The following is a 20,064-nucleotide window of genomic DNA, read 5'->3' as shown; positions in this document are numbered from 1 at the left end:
TCCTCTTGGACAGGACTACCTACAGCTTCAATCCCTCCCTGGGCCACCTCCTTAACCTCACCAGTGCATCTTCCAAATGTGCTCCCCATTTCCTTTCCAGTGAGTTCACAACCACCCTCCAGCTCGTCCCCAAGTCAGTTTCTGGCTAGACTGACACAGTCTCTTCCACACTGAGAACAAAGAATATTCCTCCAATGAAGACTGCCTTTCACAGCACAGTTCCCCATCACCCACCACCCACACACATGTACCCATGCAACACACCCATGCACCCATGCAACACCCATGCACACACACCCATGCACACATGTAACACCCATACACACATGCATGTACTTGCATACACATGCACTTGTAATGCACACACAGACATGAATGCACTTGCACACACATACATGCACTTGTACATACACACACTCACACACATGCACATGGGAACAGAAACAAACATGCACATACACACACATTTGTGTACCCACACCTACTGCACATACACAGAGCAAACACATGCCCACACCCACACACACTGCTGCTTCATGACCCAGGTAGACTCCTTTCTGCCACCACCTGCTCACCAGCCCACTCTCTCTTCTTGAAAAGCTCCCAAAGAACCATGTTCTTTATAAATGTTTACTACAGATGAGTGTGTTGCCTGCGTGTATGAATGTGCACCACATGTGTGCAGTGCCCATGAAGGCCAAAAGGGGGCATCAGATCCCTTGTAACTGTAGTTATAGATGATAGGTGCTGGCAACAGAACCCAGGCCTTTTCCAAGAACAGTAAGTGCTCCTAACTGCTGAGCCATCTCTCCAGCCCTAAGAATCATGTGTTTTAAGACCAATTCCACACATTTTGAGTGTGAGTCCCTCAGCCCTCCCACCTTTCTTGGACCCTCTGCCTTTCTCCTGGGCCATGCGCTTTATTTTGCATTCCGACCTCTTCTTTTTGAGGGGTTCGTATATAACCAAATCATAGCACCATGTTTATCTCAGGTGTGACTACATCCAGATCTGAGTCCTTTATACCTCAGGCCCCTTTTGCTAATTTGAGTCCATCACACCATGTTCCAAATCAGGCAGGCCAAGACACAAAGGCAAGGGCTTCACCCTTTTGGCTAGCTTCTGCGAAGCCCCAGTGACTCTGGGCCAGAGAGATGGCTGGAGGCAGGCCTAAAGCTCACATATGGTGCTGCTAAGAGGAAACTGTCTCTCATAAGATCCCAGTAGAAGCAATCATAGGCTTCCCATGAGCTGTGTGGCCAACAAACAGCTATCACTGAACCCACCAGTACACTAGGAGGCCCTGTCCAACATTCTTAGCCCAGCAGGGCCCATGCAAATGTGGGTCTCAGCCCTCAACCCTGCCAGCTGTGTGGTTAATTCACAGAATGAGGTCTACTCACTGAACGTACCTGTGTGGGCTCTCCAGATGCCCAGAGGCACCTCAAGCTCAACCCCAGCTACCCCATCCCAGCAACCCTTCTCTATCCTCAATTCTGCACTCTGTTCTGTTGAGCCGTAAAGTTGGCCAGCTCTGCCTTCAGAGTGTACCTAGACCCCTCCTTGCCTCAGCACTCTCCTGTCACCACCATCCTGATCTGGACCACATCTCACTGATCTCCCTGCTTCCCCATCAACAGCTACACTTACCTGCTTGAATCCTGAGAGCCTACATGGCTAACCCTAGCTCCCTTCAGCACAAAGTCAAGGCCCTCATCACAGGGACTACAGGCTCCAGGCTGTGCCTCTCTTCCCCTCTCTTTCTGTTCCATGGTACCATGTCCCTCATATGTCCTGTGGACACGCCTTGGAGTCTTTCCTCCCCTACATGGCTTGATGCTCGCCACCCTTTGGGTCTTCAACCTACCTCGAGAAAGCTTTCCGTGGCCCAAGATATGAGAGACCAGCCTCCCTGGACCCGAGGTTCTCGGTAAGTTCCTTCCCCTGATGCACTGCATGTACCTCTGTCTTTTCAGCCAGCCACCCTCACAGGCTCTGTTGTGCTCATGGAAGAAGGCACTGAAGACTTGTGATCTCAATGTACCCTTACTGACTTCCATGTTTTTAAAGATACAATTTTAAAAAATATATTTCATTTTGTTTTTGAGATAGGGTCTTATGATATATAAGCTGGCCTTGAACTAAGTATGTAGCTAAGGATGGGTTTGAGCTTCTGATCCTCCTGCCTCCATCTTCCAAGTGCTAGGGTTACAGGCATATACACACATACATGCATTTATATATCTATCATCTGTCTGTCTGTCTATCCGTCTGTCATCTATCTAGACATGCATACATTTGTGTATCTGTCTATAAAGATAAGTTTAATTTTTACTGTTAATTGTGTATGTATTTAGGGTGTGGGTATTCACATTCGGGAGCCTGTGGAGACAAGAAGAAGGCACTGGATCCCCTGGAGCTGGAGTTACAGGCAGTTGTGAGTCACCTGACATGGGTATTAGGAACATGAACTCAGGTCGTCTGCAATAGCAGTACGTGCTCTTAGCCACTGAGGCCTCTTTCAAGCCTCTCTTACAGACCTTACCATCACATCCTCTGGTCCCACTTTATAGGCAAGCTGGGCCCAGAGGACATAACCACCTACTCAAGGCCAAGTGACAAGTGGTTCAGCTAGAATGGGAATGTGCCTCTCACTCTGAAGCCCAGCACAGTGGCTCCTTAACACCTGTAATTCCAGTACTTGGAAGGCTAAGGTAGGAGTGCCATGAGTTCAAGGTTAGGCTGGGTCACAGAGTGAGACTGTCTCAAAAAAAGGAAGAAGAGAGGAGAGGAGAGGAGAGGAGAGGAGAGGAGAGGAGAAGGAGAGGGAGGGAGGGGAGGGGAGGGGAGGGGAGGGGAGGGGAGGGGGAGGGGAGGGGAGGGGAGGGGAGAGGAGGGGGGGAGGGGAGGGGAGGGAGAAGAGAGAGAGAGGGGGGGGGGATTACAGAGACTGTGTAAGGCAGTCAGAAGTCCAGATTGCTGTAGAGGATGTAGACATGTCTTAAATAGTAAGTAGGCATTTAAAAAAGTACCTGTACTTCTAGCCACAGCTTCATTCCCTCAGCCAGAGAAGGGATGCTCCCAGCCCTGGCCACAGACCACAGAAGCCCAGCTGTTGAGGAAGAATATGGTGCGGTGATGGCTGGAGAGCTACTGAAGCAGCAGAGGTTCGGGAGGTACTCAGTAGTCTGGGGGCGGGGATGGGGGAGGGGGCTCATCAGTGCTGACCTTACCACTGCTGCTTGGAGACCTTACAACACAGCAGGTCCTCCCGCTGTCACCAGGGGCCCCCTCACTGAACTGCCCGAGATAGGGACTTGCCTTGCTAAATTCTGCAACGCTGGCGTGAGGAACATTCCATAAAGTCCAAAAGGAACTATAACCAACAGAGACAGATATTTACCTCACAACTCAGGGACCGCTCCTTCTGGCTTTTCTCACATTAAATGTCTTTCAAAGCTAAAACAAACACTAAGAATATTAGATGCACTCAAGAGTGTTTCTGTTTAGAAGCTGAAATGGAAGTACATTTCCAGATTAATGCTGGAGGAGGGGTATATGGTCCTATCAGGTGACCCACCCATTTTCAACACTGGGGATACTGAGGACCAGTACCTAGAGGAAGAGGCTGTGTCCCTGTGGAGAAGGGAGGTACCCTACTCTCTGCCTACACCAACCTCATCTTCCTCCACCGAGCAGCTCCCCCAAAAAGCAGGTCCATTACCCCCACCTCACTGTTGCCAGGACAACTTTGGGGATGACACTGGAAACCTAATTCTACCCCCCCCCCCCCCCGCCATGGCCCTCCAAGAGAATGGGTTCAAGGTTAAGGTGGACTCTGTGCCATGTCCTCATAGCCAAAGGACTTGGGGCAAACAGCAAAGCAGGCCTGAGCAGAGGTCGGAGCACAAGGACATTCAGCCACTGAGCTTATGACACAGTACATTCCCAGTTCACAGCTCCAGGAGAGAACCCACTCACGGCAAACAGGGAGCACTTCCCACAGGTAAAGGCCTCGAGCAGTAGCAGCACACCTCAATTGGAGGACCATGACCCAGGCAGGAAAGGAAACTGGTTATAGCAGCTGTTCACCTGAATGGGCACCACAGAGCAGTGTGGCCCTAAGCCATGCTGCCCAGGGTACTGTGGAATGACACTTCTGTACATTGTGAAAATGGGTTGCTCTTATTGTTAATTAAAAAAAAAAAAAAAGCTGACTGGCTGATAGCTAGGCAGGATTTTCTGGGCAGAGAGAATGCCGAGAAGAAGAAAGGTAGAGTCTGAGGGGTGGAGAGCCAGGTGCAGAAGAAGAAACATGGGGAGTTCATAGGACAGGTAAATGAGCCTTGAGGCAGAGCACAGATGAATAAAAATGGGTTATTTTAAGTTGTAAGAGCTGGCAGGAGACAAGTCTAAGCTATCGCTGAGCATTTACAGTTAATAAGTCTCTGTGTGATTATTTGGCAATGACAGACAGGACACAGAAGCTCTGCCTACACCAGGTACACACCTAGGCAGTGGATGGCTCTCTTAAGAGCCCTGTACACCTAGCATCCTCCACTGGGGCCTGGCTGCAGTTTCCAAACTGGTGGTGGGGGGTGCTGAAGGATAGGGTGTGGCCTGAAGGAGTGCAAGCCTGTGCAGGCCTCCTCCCCTGTCATCTCTCCATCCCTCTCATTCTCCTTTAGCTGCATCTCACAGCCTGGAAAGTGCTTCTTGGGGTGATTCGGATGCCTCACCATTCTGAAGTTTGTACCTTGCAACACGATGTTCTGGGTGCCTGCTGTTGCCAGGTGCCAGTTGGGGTGCTTAGCAACTCTCAAGGTCCCAAACTAATCCCCCAAGTGAGGTCCCGGAGGAACCACAACAAACAATAAAAGTTCTTCCCTTTGGGGCTCTGTTCCACACTAACATGCCCATGGAGCTGTGGGGAGGCTGGAGAGAGGCCCCAAGTTCACTCAGGTAGCTCTACTCCATCCAGTTTCTGGACCGCCTATGAGATGAGTCTTAGAGAACAAAGACTCCAGACCAGCGGTTCTCAATCTGTGGGTCATGGCCCTTCTGCATGCCAGGATCATGCTCAGATACATCAATAAGGCTTTGGTGTCAGCCAGACACAGCTCTGCTCTGCAAGGAGGCAGGGGCCAGCGGGGCCAAACCACTTTGTCCCTGATCCTCTTAAGCATGCATACTTTCTGTTTCCACCTATCTGTCACCTGAGACATGCCTCCCTTGTGAAAATGTGGGAGGGAATGTCTGTGTGTGAAAGGACTGGGCTACCTACCTCACCCCTATCTGGGAGCTGTAACTCTCTGTCCCACCTTTACCCAAAACAAGAAGCCAGTCATGGAGCTGGAGAGATGGCTCAGAGGTTAAGAGCGCTGACTGCTCTTCCAGAGGTCCTGAGTTCAATTTCCAGCAACCACATGGTGGCTCACAACCATCTATAATGGGATCTGGGGCCCTCTTCTGGTCTGCAGGGAGAAGAAGAAGAAAGAAGAAAGAAGAAGAAAGAAGAAGAAAGAAGAAGAAAGAAGAAGAAAGAAGAAGAAAGAAGAAGAAGACGAAGACGAAGACGAAGACGAAGACGAAGAAGAAGAAGAAGCCGTCCCCAGTCAGTCACCTTCATGAAGACAGAAGCAAAGCCTGGCAGGGTCCCTATGGTGTCAGAGCACATCATTTTCCAGGAACGTAATTCAGAAAACACTTAATGCACATTGACACCATAAAGTGAGGTGTGGGCCCGAGTGCTGCATTCTTGGAAGAACCTCATCCGCCTTCAAAACTGGTACTGAGAATGCTTTGGCATTTACACGAGGACCACAGAGGCAGTTTAGTGTGTCAGTGACTTCAAGTGGCACCTTAAGGGGTGGGTTCTGCATCCAGACCACCTTCTGTCTGCTCCTACTAGGGCTTCTGTAGCCCTTTGTCCCAAGTGTCCCTGTCTGCCATCTCATTTCCATCCGTACCAGCTTTGACAGAGGAAAACAAATGGAGACCCGCACTGTCCCAAGTCAGCTCCTGTGAACAGTCAGCCCTGATGTCTGGCGAGGGGGTGACCTCTGTCCTGACTGAAACAGAGGAGAGAAGGGTGTTCTCTCAACCAGCTGCCTCCTTCCTCCTCAACCTTCCTACAGGAAGTGTGTCTCCGGGGGCTGAAGCCACGTGTCATGACCTAGTAGTTAACGGCAAAGGCCTTTATAGTTTTTAAGCTTACCTCTACCTTCTTCCCAAACAATCCATGGCAATGATATGTGTTGGGAGCCAAATCTCAGGGCTGGGCATGAGATCCTAGGCCATGCTTGGCAGGCCACATGTAGTTAACCATTACATAGCAGCTCCTTAGAACCTCAGCTCAAGAAAAGAAACAACCTGACCCAGTGCTCCACCCACAGGCTCAGTCACCTAAGCAACCCTTCCTGGACCTTTTACTCATAAACTCTTTTACCCTGCCAAACATCCTCGTTGTGGCTTCCTAATATCCTGCCTATACCAACACCTGGTGCACAAACAACCCATTCTGCCCCTCCCCATATCCTGACTATATAAGTTAGCCTGAGAAAAGTAAAGTTTGCCACTTGATCAGAATCCTGTCTTGTGGTCATTCTTTCTGCATCTCTTGTCCCCATTCCCTATCCCTGACTCTCTTGCCCCAGGTTGACGTCCTGCAGGCCGGGACAACTGGCGCCCAATGTGCGGCTGGATAGAGTTGGGGAACTGGGAACTTCAGTGCTCATTAGAGGGACAGGCCCGTCCATGCAGTGAGGTGCCCATGACAAGGTCGATTGTGAGCCTCGGTTGGAGGAAGACCCAGCAGCCTGCCCAGCGCTTGGGACATTCGGTTCATGAGCACCACCTATGTGGAAAAGGTGAGTAATGGGACAAGCACTTATCAAGGAAGATTAATTTCTTTCTGGGATCACAGAATCCCTCAAGATGCAGGGAACTTGGGTTAAGAAAAACAATTGATAAAATTAGCAAGGAAGATTTATATCTTTCTGGGATCAAAGAATCCCTCAAGGCTCAAGAAACTCAGGTCAGAAAGAAACAAACAAAAAAGTTCTTCCTCTAGGAAGGAACCATTAATGAAAAGAAATGGGCTAGAGTTGGCAACTGCCTCTAAGAGTTGATCGTCTGACAACATGGCAGACCAGATGGTTTCGTAAGACATGAAGTGTAGCAGTACAGTGTGGGACGGGGCCAGGTTAGGGAAGGGTCACTAGTGAGAAGCCCATGTTAGGTGGGTTTGAAAAGTAAAAGAAAAAAGATTCTTTTTCGTGCTATTATGTTTGAAACTGCCAGTGCTTCTTTGTTTCTGCACCTGGCTTGTGGATCCATGGCGAGTTTGTCCACTCTTACAGTGGCCAATGGTGGGGGAGAGTTCAGCTTTCTCCTTGTCAATCCCTGGGGAATGCTGGGAAGTTGCAAGTGAGGTCATGGAATTAGGGAGGTTAAGGTTGACAGTGAACCTAAGCTGGCTCTGCAATGCAGGAGGGTAAGGAGATGTGGATGTCAGGAGGGACTCCTATTACGAGACTTTTGGGCCTGAAAAAATCCCTGTCCAAATCACCACTCTTGGCGTTTCCACTTTTGCTTTTTCCATGAGCCAGAAATGTTTTCAGTAGTTTCTTTTCTTCTCTTTTTCTGAAAGGAATGGTGATGTAAATCTAATATAATGCTTAGGAATAGAGTATACATGGGGGCTGTAAGTGAGACCTGGCAAAGAATTGAGCTGTGTAGCTAACACCTCTGGATCTGTAGTTATGCTCAGAGGCCTGTTTGAAAGCTGTCTGAACGCTGTCCTGTATTCTCATTCTTCTCACTTAACCATTCATTGACCAAGTGCTTCTTTGTTTTGGGTACTTTGCGGGGCATTTATTAACTGCAGGAATTTCCACTTCAGTAATTATTTCTGCTGCTGCAGTTTCGGTTTCTGGTTCTACAGCAAGTACAGTGTTTTCAATATTGTTATGTTGTGACGTAACTTCAATGTCAGGAGAAGATGGCTGTATGTCTGAACACATGCTGACAGTCCTGTGTCTGACGGTGCTGTCCAAAGTCCCGATCAACCCATTCTACACGCTCCCTGAAAATGACCTCAATGACACCGACTCAATGATTGGCTTGGCTGGCTTTCCTCATATGGAAAATAACCTCCTGTTGCTCCTTTTTGCTTCCTTCTACCCAATCCTACTACTTCCCCATGGTTAACCACCCTCCTCCCTTCCCTCCTTGGACCTTTGATAGGGCCCCTCTTGCTAATCTCCTTTGGCCCTTGGGCCTTTAATCGACCTGTGGCCTTTGTCAAGCAACAGGTGGACTCTGCCACTAAGCCTGTCCTGGTCCAATACTAAGCCACTTCCCCACGCCAGCTTCAGAGGTGCAGACCTGGATGGTACTGCAAGGAGACCTCGTCTTCTGAGGAATATGCCTGCGCGCAATGGGGTCGATGTCCTAAAGCTTCCCCACTCCCAAAAAAGGCATCCAGACGGTCCTGCCTTTCAGATGGCTCCGAGAAGCCGTTCCCCGAGGTCAGAGAAAAATGTCCTTTATAAAATCACCATAGATTTTCCAACTGGGGGCCAGGCCTCTGTCCCCCTCTGCTGAAAAATTTGGCCACTTCTTTTTATACAAGGAAGGGGGAATATGTTGGGAGCCAAATCTCAGGGCTGGGCATGAGATCCTAGGCCATGCTTGGCAGGCCACATAGTTAACCTTTACATAGCAGCTCCTTAGAACCTCAGCTCAAGAAAAGAAACAACCTGACTCAGTCCTCCACCCAAGGCTCAGTCACCTGAGCAACCCTTCCTGGACCTTTTACTCATAAACTCTTTTACCCTGCCAAACATCCTCTTTGTGGCTTCCTAATATCCTGCCTATACCAACACCTGGTGCACAAACAACCCATTCTGCCCCTCCCCATATCCTGACTATATAAGCTAGCCTGAGAAAAAAAGTAAAGTTTGTCACTTGATCAGAATCCTGTCTTGTGGTCGTTCTTTCTGTGTCTCTTGTCCCCATTCCCTATCCCTGACTCTCTTGCCCTAGGTTGACGTCCTGCAGGTCGGGACAGATATGTATATATATGTATAAACAAACATACATACATATCTATGTGTGCATGTGTGCGTGTGCGTGTGTGTGTGTGTGTGTGTGTGTGTGTGTGTGTGTGTGTGTGTGCCCAGTTTTTCAGAGGGCTAAACTGAAGACAGAGAAGCACAGTCCCAATGTCACACAGGGGAATGCCAGACCCTGCTGTCCTGAGAAAGCTGATGCAAGCACTGGATATAGATCTGAGGTCACCAGCATAGGGGCCAGAGTAGGACTGGTTCCCTGTGACACAGACTCTGGTGTCAGTTGCACCACCAGAGGAGGTGACACAGCAGGATGGTGTGCACAGGGACGGGGTTTGCTGACCTCATGAACAAGGACAGGCATCAGGAGTTCCACGAGCAAAGAAGTATCTTCTAGATAAACAAGGGAAATGTAAGTGCCTAAGAACACTCTCATTCATCACTAAGAGGAGTATAAATTGTTTGAACCTGTGTATGAGACAATTTGGCAACATTTATCAACATTAAAAATGCACAAGGCTGGTGCCTCAAAAAGCTAAACACAGTAGTACCTGGCAATTCCACATCTGGGTTGGTACCCAAAAAGAGTGAATAGACAGACTGGAATAGACACTCAGACACTAGTATTCACAGTGGCATTATTCACAACACACAAGAGGATGCTCGATAGATATGCTACTCAAAGGTCCTAATGCTTCAACTGTGGTGTAACAGCAGCAGCATGCTGCCTGGGAAGGAACAAGCTACACGCATGCTACACACAGATGCACCTAGAAGACTTTATGCTAATAAATGAAGCAAGCCGAACACAGCAGGACAGTTTCAATATGATTCTACTTATGTGATGCCTACAGTAGGCAGTTTCACAGTTGCTGCCAGAGACGTGGGGCAATGAGGAGTCAGTGTTGAATGGGCAGGGTTCCTTTCTGTTTCAGATGATACAATGGTAACACCCGTAAATGGACTCGGTGCCACTGAACTGTACACTTACACTTGATCAGGAGTGAGACTGAGAAGGCAGCTCACCTTGCAAGTGTGAGGCTCTGAGTTCTAATCCCCCAAACCACACACAGTGGTACATACATGTGAGCCCAACACTGAGGAGGCTGAGATAGGCAGATCCTTGAGGTCTCCTGACAAATCGGCCTAGCCTAGTCCAGCCCAGCAAAATTTCAAGCTCTGGGCCAGTAAGAGACCCTGTCTTTAAAAAACATGGGGGAACAACATGGTGACCACAGACAGACAGGACCTGATGATGTTTTCCGGCTTATGCGCGCGCGTGCATGCGCACGCGCGCGCGCGCACACACACAGACACACACACACACACACAGAGAGAGAGAGAGAGAAAGAGAGAGAGAGAGAGAGAGAGAGAGAAACATATAAATTCTAGTTCTCTAGAAGAGATAAGAAAAACCAAAGTTGCTAAGATGTGGGGGCCAAAGCCTCAGAGGGAAGAGAGACACATTAGGTGAACCTAATATATTGCCATCTTTCCTTTGAGGCCAGGAACAGAGGGCAGTGATGAGGGCATACTACGGGCTGGAAAGATGAAACTTAGAAAACAAACACTGGCTGGCAGGGCAGTGGTAGTGTCTGCCTTTAATTCCAGCACTTGGGAGGCAGAGGCAGGCAGATCTCTGTGAGTTCGAGGCCAGCCTGGTCTACAGAGTAAGTGACAGGAGAGGCTCCAAAGCTATACAGAGAAACCCTGTCTCAAAAAACAAACAAACAAACAAACAAACAAACAAACAAAAAAGAGGCTGAGATCTGAGAGGCTGGAGAAGGGAGAGCTGATACACAAGCCTGACTTCTAAATTCTGTCTGTTCCTCTCAAGTGCATGGGGGTGCGCACAACATCCAAAAGAGGATACAGACAGAAGACCAAGTCTGCAGCCATTTCACCAGCTGGGGAGCTCAAGCCATGCACCCTAAGAGGAGGACTGGCCTCCTAAGAGCTGATTCCTAAGAGCATCACAGGGCAGAAGTAGACCTTCCCAAACTGTTCAGTCTTAAGTCATCTTCTCCCCCATACTGGACCAACTCGATCTGTTCCAATTACAGTTGTCTGCTGCAGAAAAGATAAAAATAAATGTCCTCAAGAGATAGTGTCATTCATGGTCACTTCAGCCTTCCAGACACAGTATCTAGCCAAAACTCAAGAGAAAGGCAGACCCTCCCTATTCCAGATACCATTGCTAACAGGATCTTAGGGTAAGATACAGGGTGGTCCATTTACCCAGAGAACTGAAGTCAGGGTTTTTGGAGGGTTCACTTGAATGTGTGAACATGTGCCCACAAAAGAGGGCACCTGATATCCTGGAGCTAGAGCTATAGGCAGTTGTGAGCCACTGGATGTGGGTGCTGAGAACCAAGCTCTGGAAGAGTGCCAGATGCTCTGCCCCTGGAGTTACATCTTAAAGTTTAACTAGAGGTCAGGACGAATTATTTGGGAAGTAAGGTCAGTGCCTCGGGGGCCTCAGCATATGTCTTAGGCATGTTTCTCCATCACAGCAAAAGAGAACAGATGCTGCAGTGTGTGGAGGTCCCTCTGTGTTTCCGTACTGAGTTCCTACCAGAGGTGGCTCTCACAATTGCCCACAAGGAGTGCAAAGCAGAGCCCACTCCTGTGCTTGCCATGCTCTGTATGCAGGCAGTCATGGGTATCGTTTAATGAGCTACACCGAGTTAATTTACCTGCCGTTTTTTTGTTTGTTTGCTTGTTTGTTTTGTTTGTTTGTTTGTTTTTTTCTATAAGTGCCATTTTTATTAAGGCTGGAAAAGAAAAGCCAGAGACTGGAGACACAGCTCAGTGGAGCAGTGTGACGAAGGTGCAGGCTTAAGGACCTGAACTTGAATGCTTAGCACACATGGAAAAGCCAGGCTTGGCCATGGATACCTGTAGCCCAGTATTGCGGGGAGGGGTGGGGGAGGGGACATACTGGGGAAGGTTGGGAACTCACTGGCCAGAGAACTTTGGGGTTAGTGGGAGATTTGTCTCAATGGAATAAGGCAGAGAACATATCTTCCTCTGACCCCCATATGCACACGCACAGGTACACATACATGCATACAGCACACACATACACACACAAACTAAAGTCCAGGTCTTACACAAAATATCTTTATGAAACATTTAGAGGGGGGAATAAAAGCAAAGATGCTAGGACTTGAGCAAAAAGGCTTGAGCCCTTAACAAAATCCCAGTGGGATCCCAGGTGATGTCAGGGTTTCTGCGGACTACCAGAGACTTAGCTAGTGTTAAAAAGAGGGTGATGCCGTGAAAAATGTCTTCGAGAAAGACATTTTGAGCACGATATGAGCACGATAGCACATGCCTATAATCAATGATCACGATAGCACATGCCTATAATCCCAGCACTTGGGAGGCAAATGCAGGAGGACCAGAAGTTCAAGGTCATCGTTGGCTATGTCGCAAGTTCAAGGCTAGCCTGGGCTAACACATAATACTTCAAACCATTAAAATTGTACCTGAAAGCTGTGTGTATTGAGAGATGTTCATCTCAGGGGCAGTGGTAAAGCTGCTTTTATCTGTAAATGTTAAAGTTTGACTGTATAAATTAAGTGGCTTCAGGGACCCAATCTAGGATGCCAAATAGGATTGCTTCCATCTAATGGCACGTTGTCCACTTCCTCATACCCTCACACTGAAGAGTCTGCATCACTTTTGCTATTGTTCTTTTAAGAATTTCAAACCAAAAGACTTTGCATCTTAATGTATCAGGAAGTAACATTCCTTAAAGGAATTACAAATACTGTTGTTTCTGGCATTTTAGGAGACACGCTCCAAATCATGTCTTCATTAAATGATCAGAAGGGTTGGCAGGCAGATTGGCAAAGCAGAGGAAGAAAAGATTAGAAAACGGAAATAAGATCATCATAAATACTCTGTCTGCAGCATAGAAAGAAAAATGAGGAAGAGTCAAGGCAGGGGAAAGTCAGGCATGGTGGGTAGCACACTCTGTAATCCCCGTGTCCAGGGGCCTAAGGCAGAATTGTCATTAGCTCTGGGACAGCCTGAGCTACATAGTGAGACTCTATTCAAAAAAGGAAAAACACTGGGCGGTGGTGTTACATACAGACTGTGTTCCAGGACAGCCAGGGCTATACAGAGAAACCTAGTTTCAACCCCACCCCCAAAAAAGTAAAGGCTAGAAAGATGGCTTGATGGCTAAATAAAGAGAATCTGGGTTCAGTCCTCAGCATCCATGTGGCAGCTCACCAATCATCTGTAACTCTAGTTTCAGGCATGTGATGTCCTTTTGTGGCCTCCCTGGGCACCAGGCATGCTTAAGACATACTTGCAGACAAAACACCCATATGTATAAAATAATCAATAAAAATGTTTACAATAAAAAAATAGGGCTGGAGAGATGGCTCAGAGGTTAAGAGTACTGGCTGCTCTTCCAGAGATCCTGAGTTCAATTCCCAGCAACCACATGGTGGCTCACAACCATCTGTAAAGAGATCTGGTGCCCTCTTCTGATATGCAGGTTCACATGTAGGCAGGACACTGTATACATAATAAATAAATAAATCTTAAAAAAATAAAATGGAAAATAGGAGCATATGAATAAAGTCCTTGCTGTGCAAACATGAGGATCTGCGTTTGGATCCCTGGCACTGGTGTGAAAGCTGCACAGGACCCAAGTTTGGTTCCCAACACTTATACCCAGTGGCTCACAACTACCTGCAACTCTAATTGCAGGGGATCTGACACCCTCTTCTGCCCTCCTCAGGCACCAGGCATGTGCATATACACATAAAATAAATCTTTTTAAAAACATAGGATGAGCTAAAGCAGGAAAACCTATCACATTAAATGCCTATTTTTAGGGCCTGGTGTAATACCATTAATTCCAGTACTCAGGAGGCAGAGCCAGGCAAGTTCTCTGTGAGTTCAAGGCTAACCTGGTCTACATAGAGTCCCAAGATACCCAGGGCTATGTAGAGAGACCCTGTCTCAAAAAAACAGACAAGAAATATTAAAAGTACATTTTAGCAAAACATGTGAAAGAAAGCGTATTCCTCTAGACAACAATTCCTCTTCTTATTCCAGAAGACAACAAGGACACAAAGTAAATCAAAGAAGAATAAAAAGAAGAAAATGATAAAGGATTTTTGTTGCTGTTGTTTTGTTTTTTTCTGTTTGTGGCTTTGTGGTGGTGGTGGGGCTTCAAGGCAGGGTTTCTTGGTGTTAACAGCTCTGGCTGTCCTGGAACTCACTCTGTAGACTAGGCTGGCCTTGAACTCACAGAAATCTACCTGCCTCTGCCTCCCAAGTACTGGGACTAAAGGTGTACACACTACCGTTGCTCAGCAGATAAAAGTTAAGAAATGGGGCTGAGAGATGGCTCAGAGGTTAAGAGCACTGGCTGCTCTTCTAGAGGTCCTGAATTCAATTCCCAGCAACCACATGGTGGCTCACAACCATCCGTAATGAGATCTGGTGCCCTCTTCTGGCCTGCAGGGATACATGCAGGCAGACCACTGTATACATAATAAATAAATGAAACTTTAAAAAAAGTTAAGAAATGTACAAAGAGCAGCAAAAATATAAGGTGGTTTACTGCTGAGACTATACCTTAGCAAGGTGAATGAAAGAAAAAATGAAAAAGTGAAGGCACAAATTATCAGGAACCAAAGGGAAAAAATCCGTATAAATCTCATAGATAATAAGCAGTAAGAAAAATGAGCACTGTATCAAAATTCTGAAAATTTATAGACAAAATGAACAAGTTTCTGGAGGGGGCTCTTCAAAAGTTTTCAAAAAATCAATATAAATCCTGGAGCACCTGTTCTCTGGGACGAAAGTTGATTCTTCCCACATCCCAGTGCATAGAACTCCCCCTAGTGAAGTATGAACAGCTGGGCACTATGCAGACTGCCGGCACATTGACTGGCAGATAGCAGGGAGAGGGTACATTTCTCCAATTATTGCAGGAGTCTGGCATGTGAATGACATGGATATAAAGTAAAATGATGGACCCACCCCTAGTGTAAGTAGAGTCACACTGAAACTCCAATGGGCGGCGGAATAGATAGATCAGCCCTCTTGCAGAGTTCACCTGAGCACCATTACCACTAAAACAATCGGGGGGGGGGGCTCTGCATAGAGAAAAACTGAGGTCCCAGGGAGCTAAGGAATGGAGATGGAGTGGTGACGTTGAGGCCAAGAGCACCATCTGCTCTTGCAGAGGACCCAAGTTACTCCCAGCACTCACATGGGGGCTCACAATCATCTGTAACTCCGGTTCAAAGGAATCCAGTGCCCTCTTCTGGCCTCTGTGGACACTGCATGCACATGGTACACAGACATACATGCAGACAAAACACCCATGAATGTAAAATAAAAATAAATGAATAAAAAGAGGCCAATGTCCATTCAGGATACAGCCAGGCTAAACTGATCCCCCTTAATGGACAATCAGATACATACTGTGTGCTCAGCGAATGCTCAGTGAGTACCCCTGTCCCTACCATCTGCCTCACCTGCATTTCGAATGCAGCCCCCTCACCCCACCCCCCACCCCCACCCAGGTATACCTTGCTGGCACAAGTGGGCAGGCAGCAGAGGGGAGTGCCAGCTCACACACAGCAGGTTACCAGCACCTGAAGGCTGCTCCCAAGTGTCCCAGATTCCTGGGGCACCAAGAAGGTCCTTGCTGCCAGTTCCCAGGCTCTCTACACTGACCCTGCTCAGAGGTAGCGAGTGGATCTGGGGATAAGAGCCTAAAGGTGCCATGGCCAGTCCCAAGTTCACAGGTTACAAAGCACTTCTCAACAAAGTCCTTTGACCCTCTGGAGATCCTCCTGCAAGGCAAACCCTGCATCTGTGCTTTGTATATAAAGAAAGTGAGGCTCTGATAGATCAAAAAGCTCCCAGGCTAGCTCAGTGGTGAGTGGAATGTCACCACGGCATAAGAGACCAGACACACAGCATCTTTATACAGCCATAAAAGGAAATTCCATAACATCCAGACTGCAGCAGGTCTCTGACAACACTATGTGCCACAAATCATGGACCTCTGTCACCAGAGGCAAGAGAAATTCCCCCTATAAACCTTGCATTCTGAAAAAGATGACTCCAAGGCCTGACTTGGAAGCTTCTCCATCTTGTTGGTAAATGGAGGACACACACACCCCAGGAGAGAGAACACTGGGACTCACTGGCTAAGTGACTACCTGTGTCTTCAAATACCACTATCTAGAGCAATGGTTCTCAACCTTCCGAATACTGTGACCCTTTAAATACAGTCCCTCATGTCATGGTGACCTCCAACCATAAAATTATTTCATTGCTATGCCATAACTGTAATTTTGCTACTGTTATGAATCATAATGTAAATATCTCATATGTAGGATATCTGATATGCATTCCCCCCAGGGGTCACAATCCACAGGTTGAAAACCACTGATCTATAAGTGAGGCTGAGAGTGAGCAGAAGCTCATCTAGTAATCCCCCAAACTAAAGGTCCATCAGCCTCAGTGGCAGAGTCTAGAAGCATCTGTAAAGCTGAACACCCATCCCCCCACCCCACCCCTACCCGCACAAAATGACATGTTACCCAGGGTAGAGAGTCAGCCTCGGTTTCGAGGAAGGGAGATAAACCTACAGGAAATTGGTGGGTGTCATTTCTAGAGACCTCTAAGAAGTGTTTGTGATGAATCCAGACCAAAACCCACTTAAAAGGCTGAGTCACATGGGAACCAGGAGGATGGTTCTGTGTGGATTAGGCTGGAGCATGGCCAGTAAACAGAGAGCAGGGACAAGCAGGCCCTCCTCCAGATGGAGAAAGATAAACAGGAGGGGCCCCAGGGACGAGGCTGCTGCTGCTTCTTCCTAAGTGACTTAGAACAAGGTAGGGGGAGGAGCTGAGAGGTGGCATGGGCTGCATGAGCTCTTGCTCTGCCCAAGCCCCCAGAACCAGCAGGCTCCTCTCTTACCCACTCCATCTCTTAGCACAAGCTCCAGGACCAAGACCTCTCCCTCCCCCAGGGTCCTACCAAGCCCTGAGTCACACCTGCTGCTGGCTCTGCTCCTCCAAGTTCATCTTCACCTCCAGCGACTGGCGGGCCTCCAGGAAGGCCTTGCGGTGCTTGCGGTCTGCCATGTAGTAGGACATGATGCCCACGACGATGGCACACAGGTAGAGGAAGACATTGGCCAGGATCTACATGCCAAGGAAGAGGAAAGAATAGAACTGGTGAATATTTATTTTCAGGGAAATGGGGACAAGAAGGTGGGGCTGTCAGGGATCAACATCAGAGGCCCCTGAGTGGATCCTACCCTATAAATCAGCAAGTTATGGCTCCAGGCCAGGAACGTGTGTACAGGCCACAAGACTTGACTGCAAGTTCACAAGGCCTCGTGAAAGATAGCCGTTTCCTCTCCTGCATCATACCACAATCACGGCCCTCTCCCAGAGGCCGAGCAACCCTTGGCTACTCAGTTGTTAAACTAGAATGTAAAGAGCCCCAGCTTACTAGGTTCTGTCAATCCCAGCCTACTTTCTGAAAGGCCTGTGCCAATGCAAATCCTTGGCTGTCAAGTGTCTGCTCTGTCTGGTACCCTGCAGACTCTCCTAGGTGACCTGGTCCCCAGTCATGCCTAAAAGGCTGCTGGATTTGCAGAGCCAATAGTTTCCTGCTGGAGGAAGCCTTGGGTATGGACCTGGATGTTCCCATCATACACGGCTCCTGGTGGTGTTAGCAGCTGCTGGCTCTGAGCTTTAGCTGGTTCCTGAAATGGTGGCCAGGTATTAAATTACTGTTGGTCTGCAAGTCCACCCGCCTGAGTGAGCCTTCTCAGGCAACACTGCTTCCTGGTGCAACTCAACCAGTTTCTCTAGAGCCAAAGCCAGACTTTTTTTTTTTAAAAAAGGTTTATTAATTTTTTCATGTTTATGTGTATGAGTGTTTTGCCTGCATATATGTCTAGGCACCACATGCGTGCTTGGTGCCCAAGGATGCCAGAAGAGGGCATCTGTTTCCCAGGAACTAGAGCTCCAGACAGTTGTGAGCTGCCATGTGGGTGCTGGGGATTGAACTTCAGTCCTCTTCAAGAGTAGTTCGTGTTCTTACCCAATGAGCTCTCTCTCCAGCCCCTCCCCACCCGATACACACAGCTTCTTCAAGCCATCCTTCCCTCCCTGCCTGAGTTCCTGAGGTCCCGCAGGAAAGCGGGGGACAATCATTACCATAGAGGTCATGTGGCTAGCCCTCACAAGATTGGAGTTGGAAAGCAGGGTGAAAAGAAAATTAGTAACTTCACTTCTGGCCATACAAGCAGAGAAGACTGGCCCAATGGTGTACATAGTGGAGTCAGGGGTTGGGAAAATTATGGGAAGTCAGCGCTGGGATTTTACATTAATGCTTCAGTAGATAAGGGGGTGAGTTTTGATTCATTTTCTGGGTTCTCCTGGTTATGCCACAAACCCTCTGAGCTGTGTTTTGTTTAATCAGGACTAATCACCAGCACCCTGAGGACACTGTGGCCACACCCTACAGAATGTTCCAGGGACAGGGGCACAGGCAGTTGGCAGTACTGAGCACATGGGGCGCTCCATCACAAGGCTGCTGAATAATGGGGACTTAGGTGGAATGTGTGTTAGAGCTAGACAGAAGTCACTGTAAGTAGATTCCTAAGCTCTTGGGTGCTGGTTCTACCATCTAAGATCTGTGTTACTCTTGGGCCTAGGCAGCCACAGCTGTCACTATCTGGTGTCAGTGCCTTTAGCAACATCTCTGTACTGTCTGCTTTCTTGACAGATGCCACCATCTAAGTGGCCAGGCTCCATAGGATATCAGTCTGACCATCTTAAATCCCTGGAGTTGGGTCCTGTGAATGAAGTCAATCATATGGACTCTGTTGGGTCTCAGAGTCAGTCTAACATGAAGGCCAAGAATCTCTACCCGTCCAAAGGCCATCCTCCTGCAGGGCCAAATGCCCTTGGCATCTTCCCACGTCCTCAGGCTCACAGAGCCACAAATTAGCAAGACTGGATGACAGGGTCAGGCTGGCATCCTATGCTTCATCTGTGTGCCAGGCTTGCAAGAAAGATGCTGCACGTGGCAATAGCATGCAACTGGAACTCATACAGCTAGGTCACCACTGGGAACCTCAGTGTCCCCAAACAGAGGGCTCAGGCAGGGAAGGACCTACAGCCGCAGGTCTGACTCTGGAGAAGGCATTCGTACACCTATCCCTGCTAACTAGCCTGGACTAGAGCTAAAGTTCAACTTTATCCTGTTCCCCCCAACATGGACAGGCCCTGCCTCCCTGTCTGCCCATCTCATAGGGACAGATGAGAAAGACGCGGTTACCCCTTGGGGTGGAGGCCCATGAAAACAAAACTACTGCCACCAACACTTTGACTCAAGGAATGTAGATGCAGGCTCGAGCTTGATGACACTCCTGCAGCTCAATGATCTGCATAGCCTCTCAAATAAAGGAATACACTAGGGACCAAACTCAGGACCACCATGACCTTAGGTCCCACCCTCACTAGCCAGGTAACCTGAGACCATTTGATCTGTCCCGAGCCCAGCCTTGATTGACACTGCCTGATCTTCATAAGCCTTGCTTCTGAAGGCAGAAGTTGGAACTGAGGGAGGTTTGGTCCATGACATCCAGGAAGGAGCAGAGAGCAGGAGAGGTGGGTGGTTTTCAGTTTGTCAGTCTCCAGCCCGTAGCACATTCACAGCTGCCTCGCCCTTTTCCAAAATCAGAATTTGAATCTCACTGACTCCAAAATTGCTCTCTGTAGGAAAGTGGGTTTGCAGGGCCCTGGGATGCCAGCAATCTCCACTCCCCGCACCCTGTGAATTCACCTATTTCTAAGGATTCTAGAGGCCAGGCTTTGAGTTTCTTAAACTCCAGGTCTCTTTACTTGCCTAAACCCAGCTGTTGTAGCCCATCCCTGTGCCCTCCCTTGCTATGCCTGCAGGGCCTGAAAGGAGCTTGGCA

The 20,064-nt window shown here is 48.3% G+C and overlaps 1 protein-coding gene across 1 annotated transcript in view; it reads right to left on the bottom strand.

Moving 5' to 3' along the window:
* The window catches only part of Adcy3 (adenylate cyclase 3), a 44,582-nt gene extending 27,317 nt beyond the window's left edge, over positions 1-17,265 (bottom strand). The window contains exon 1 of the mRNA XM_035447628.1: positions 17,120-17,265. Coding sequence (XP_035303519.1) covers positions 17,120-17,221 — 102 coding nt within the window. The 5' untranslated portion in view covers positions 17,222-17,265. The remainder of the gene's footprint in view (positions 1-17,119) is intronic.
* Positions 17,266-20,064: the final 2,799 nt, after the last annotated feature.

The sequence above is a fragment of the Cricetulus griseus genome, chromosome 7, assembly GCF_003668045.3.
Source record: "Cricetulus griseus strain 17A/GY chromosome 7, alternate assembly CriGri-PICRH-1.0, whole genome shotgun sequence".
NCBI lineage: Eukaryota > Metazoa > Chordata > Mammalia > Rodentia > Cricetidae > Cricetulus > Cricetulus griseus.
Note: the sequence above shows the minus strand (reverse complement) of the source record. Positions and strands in the feature narration are given on the sequence as shown.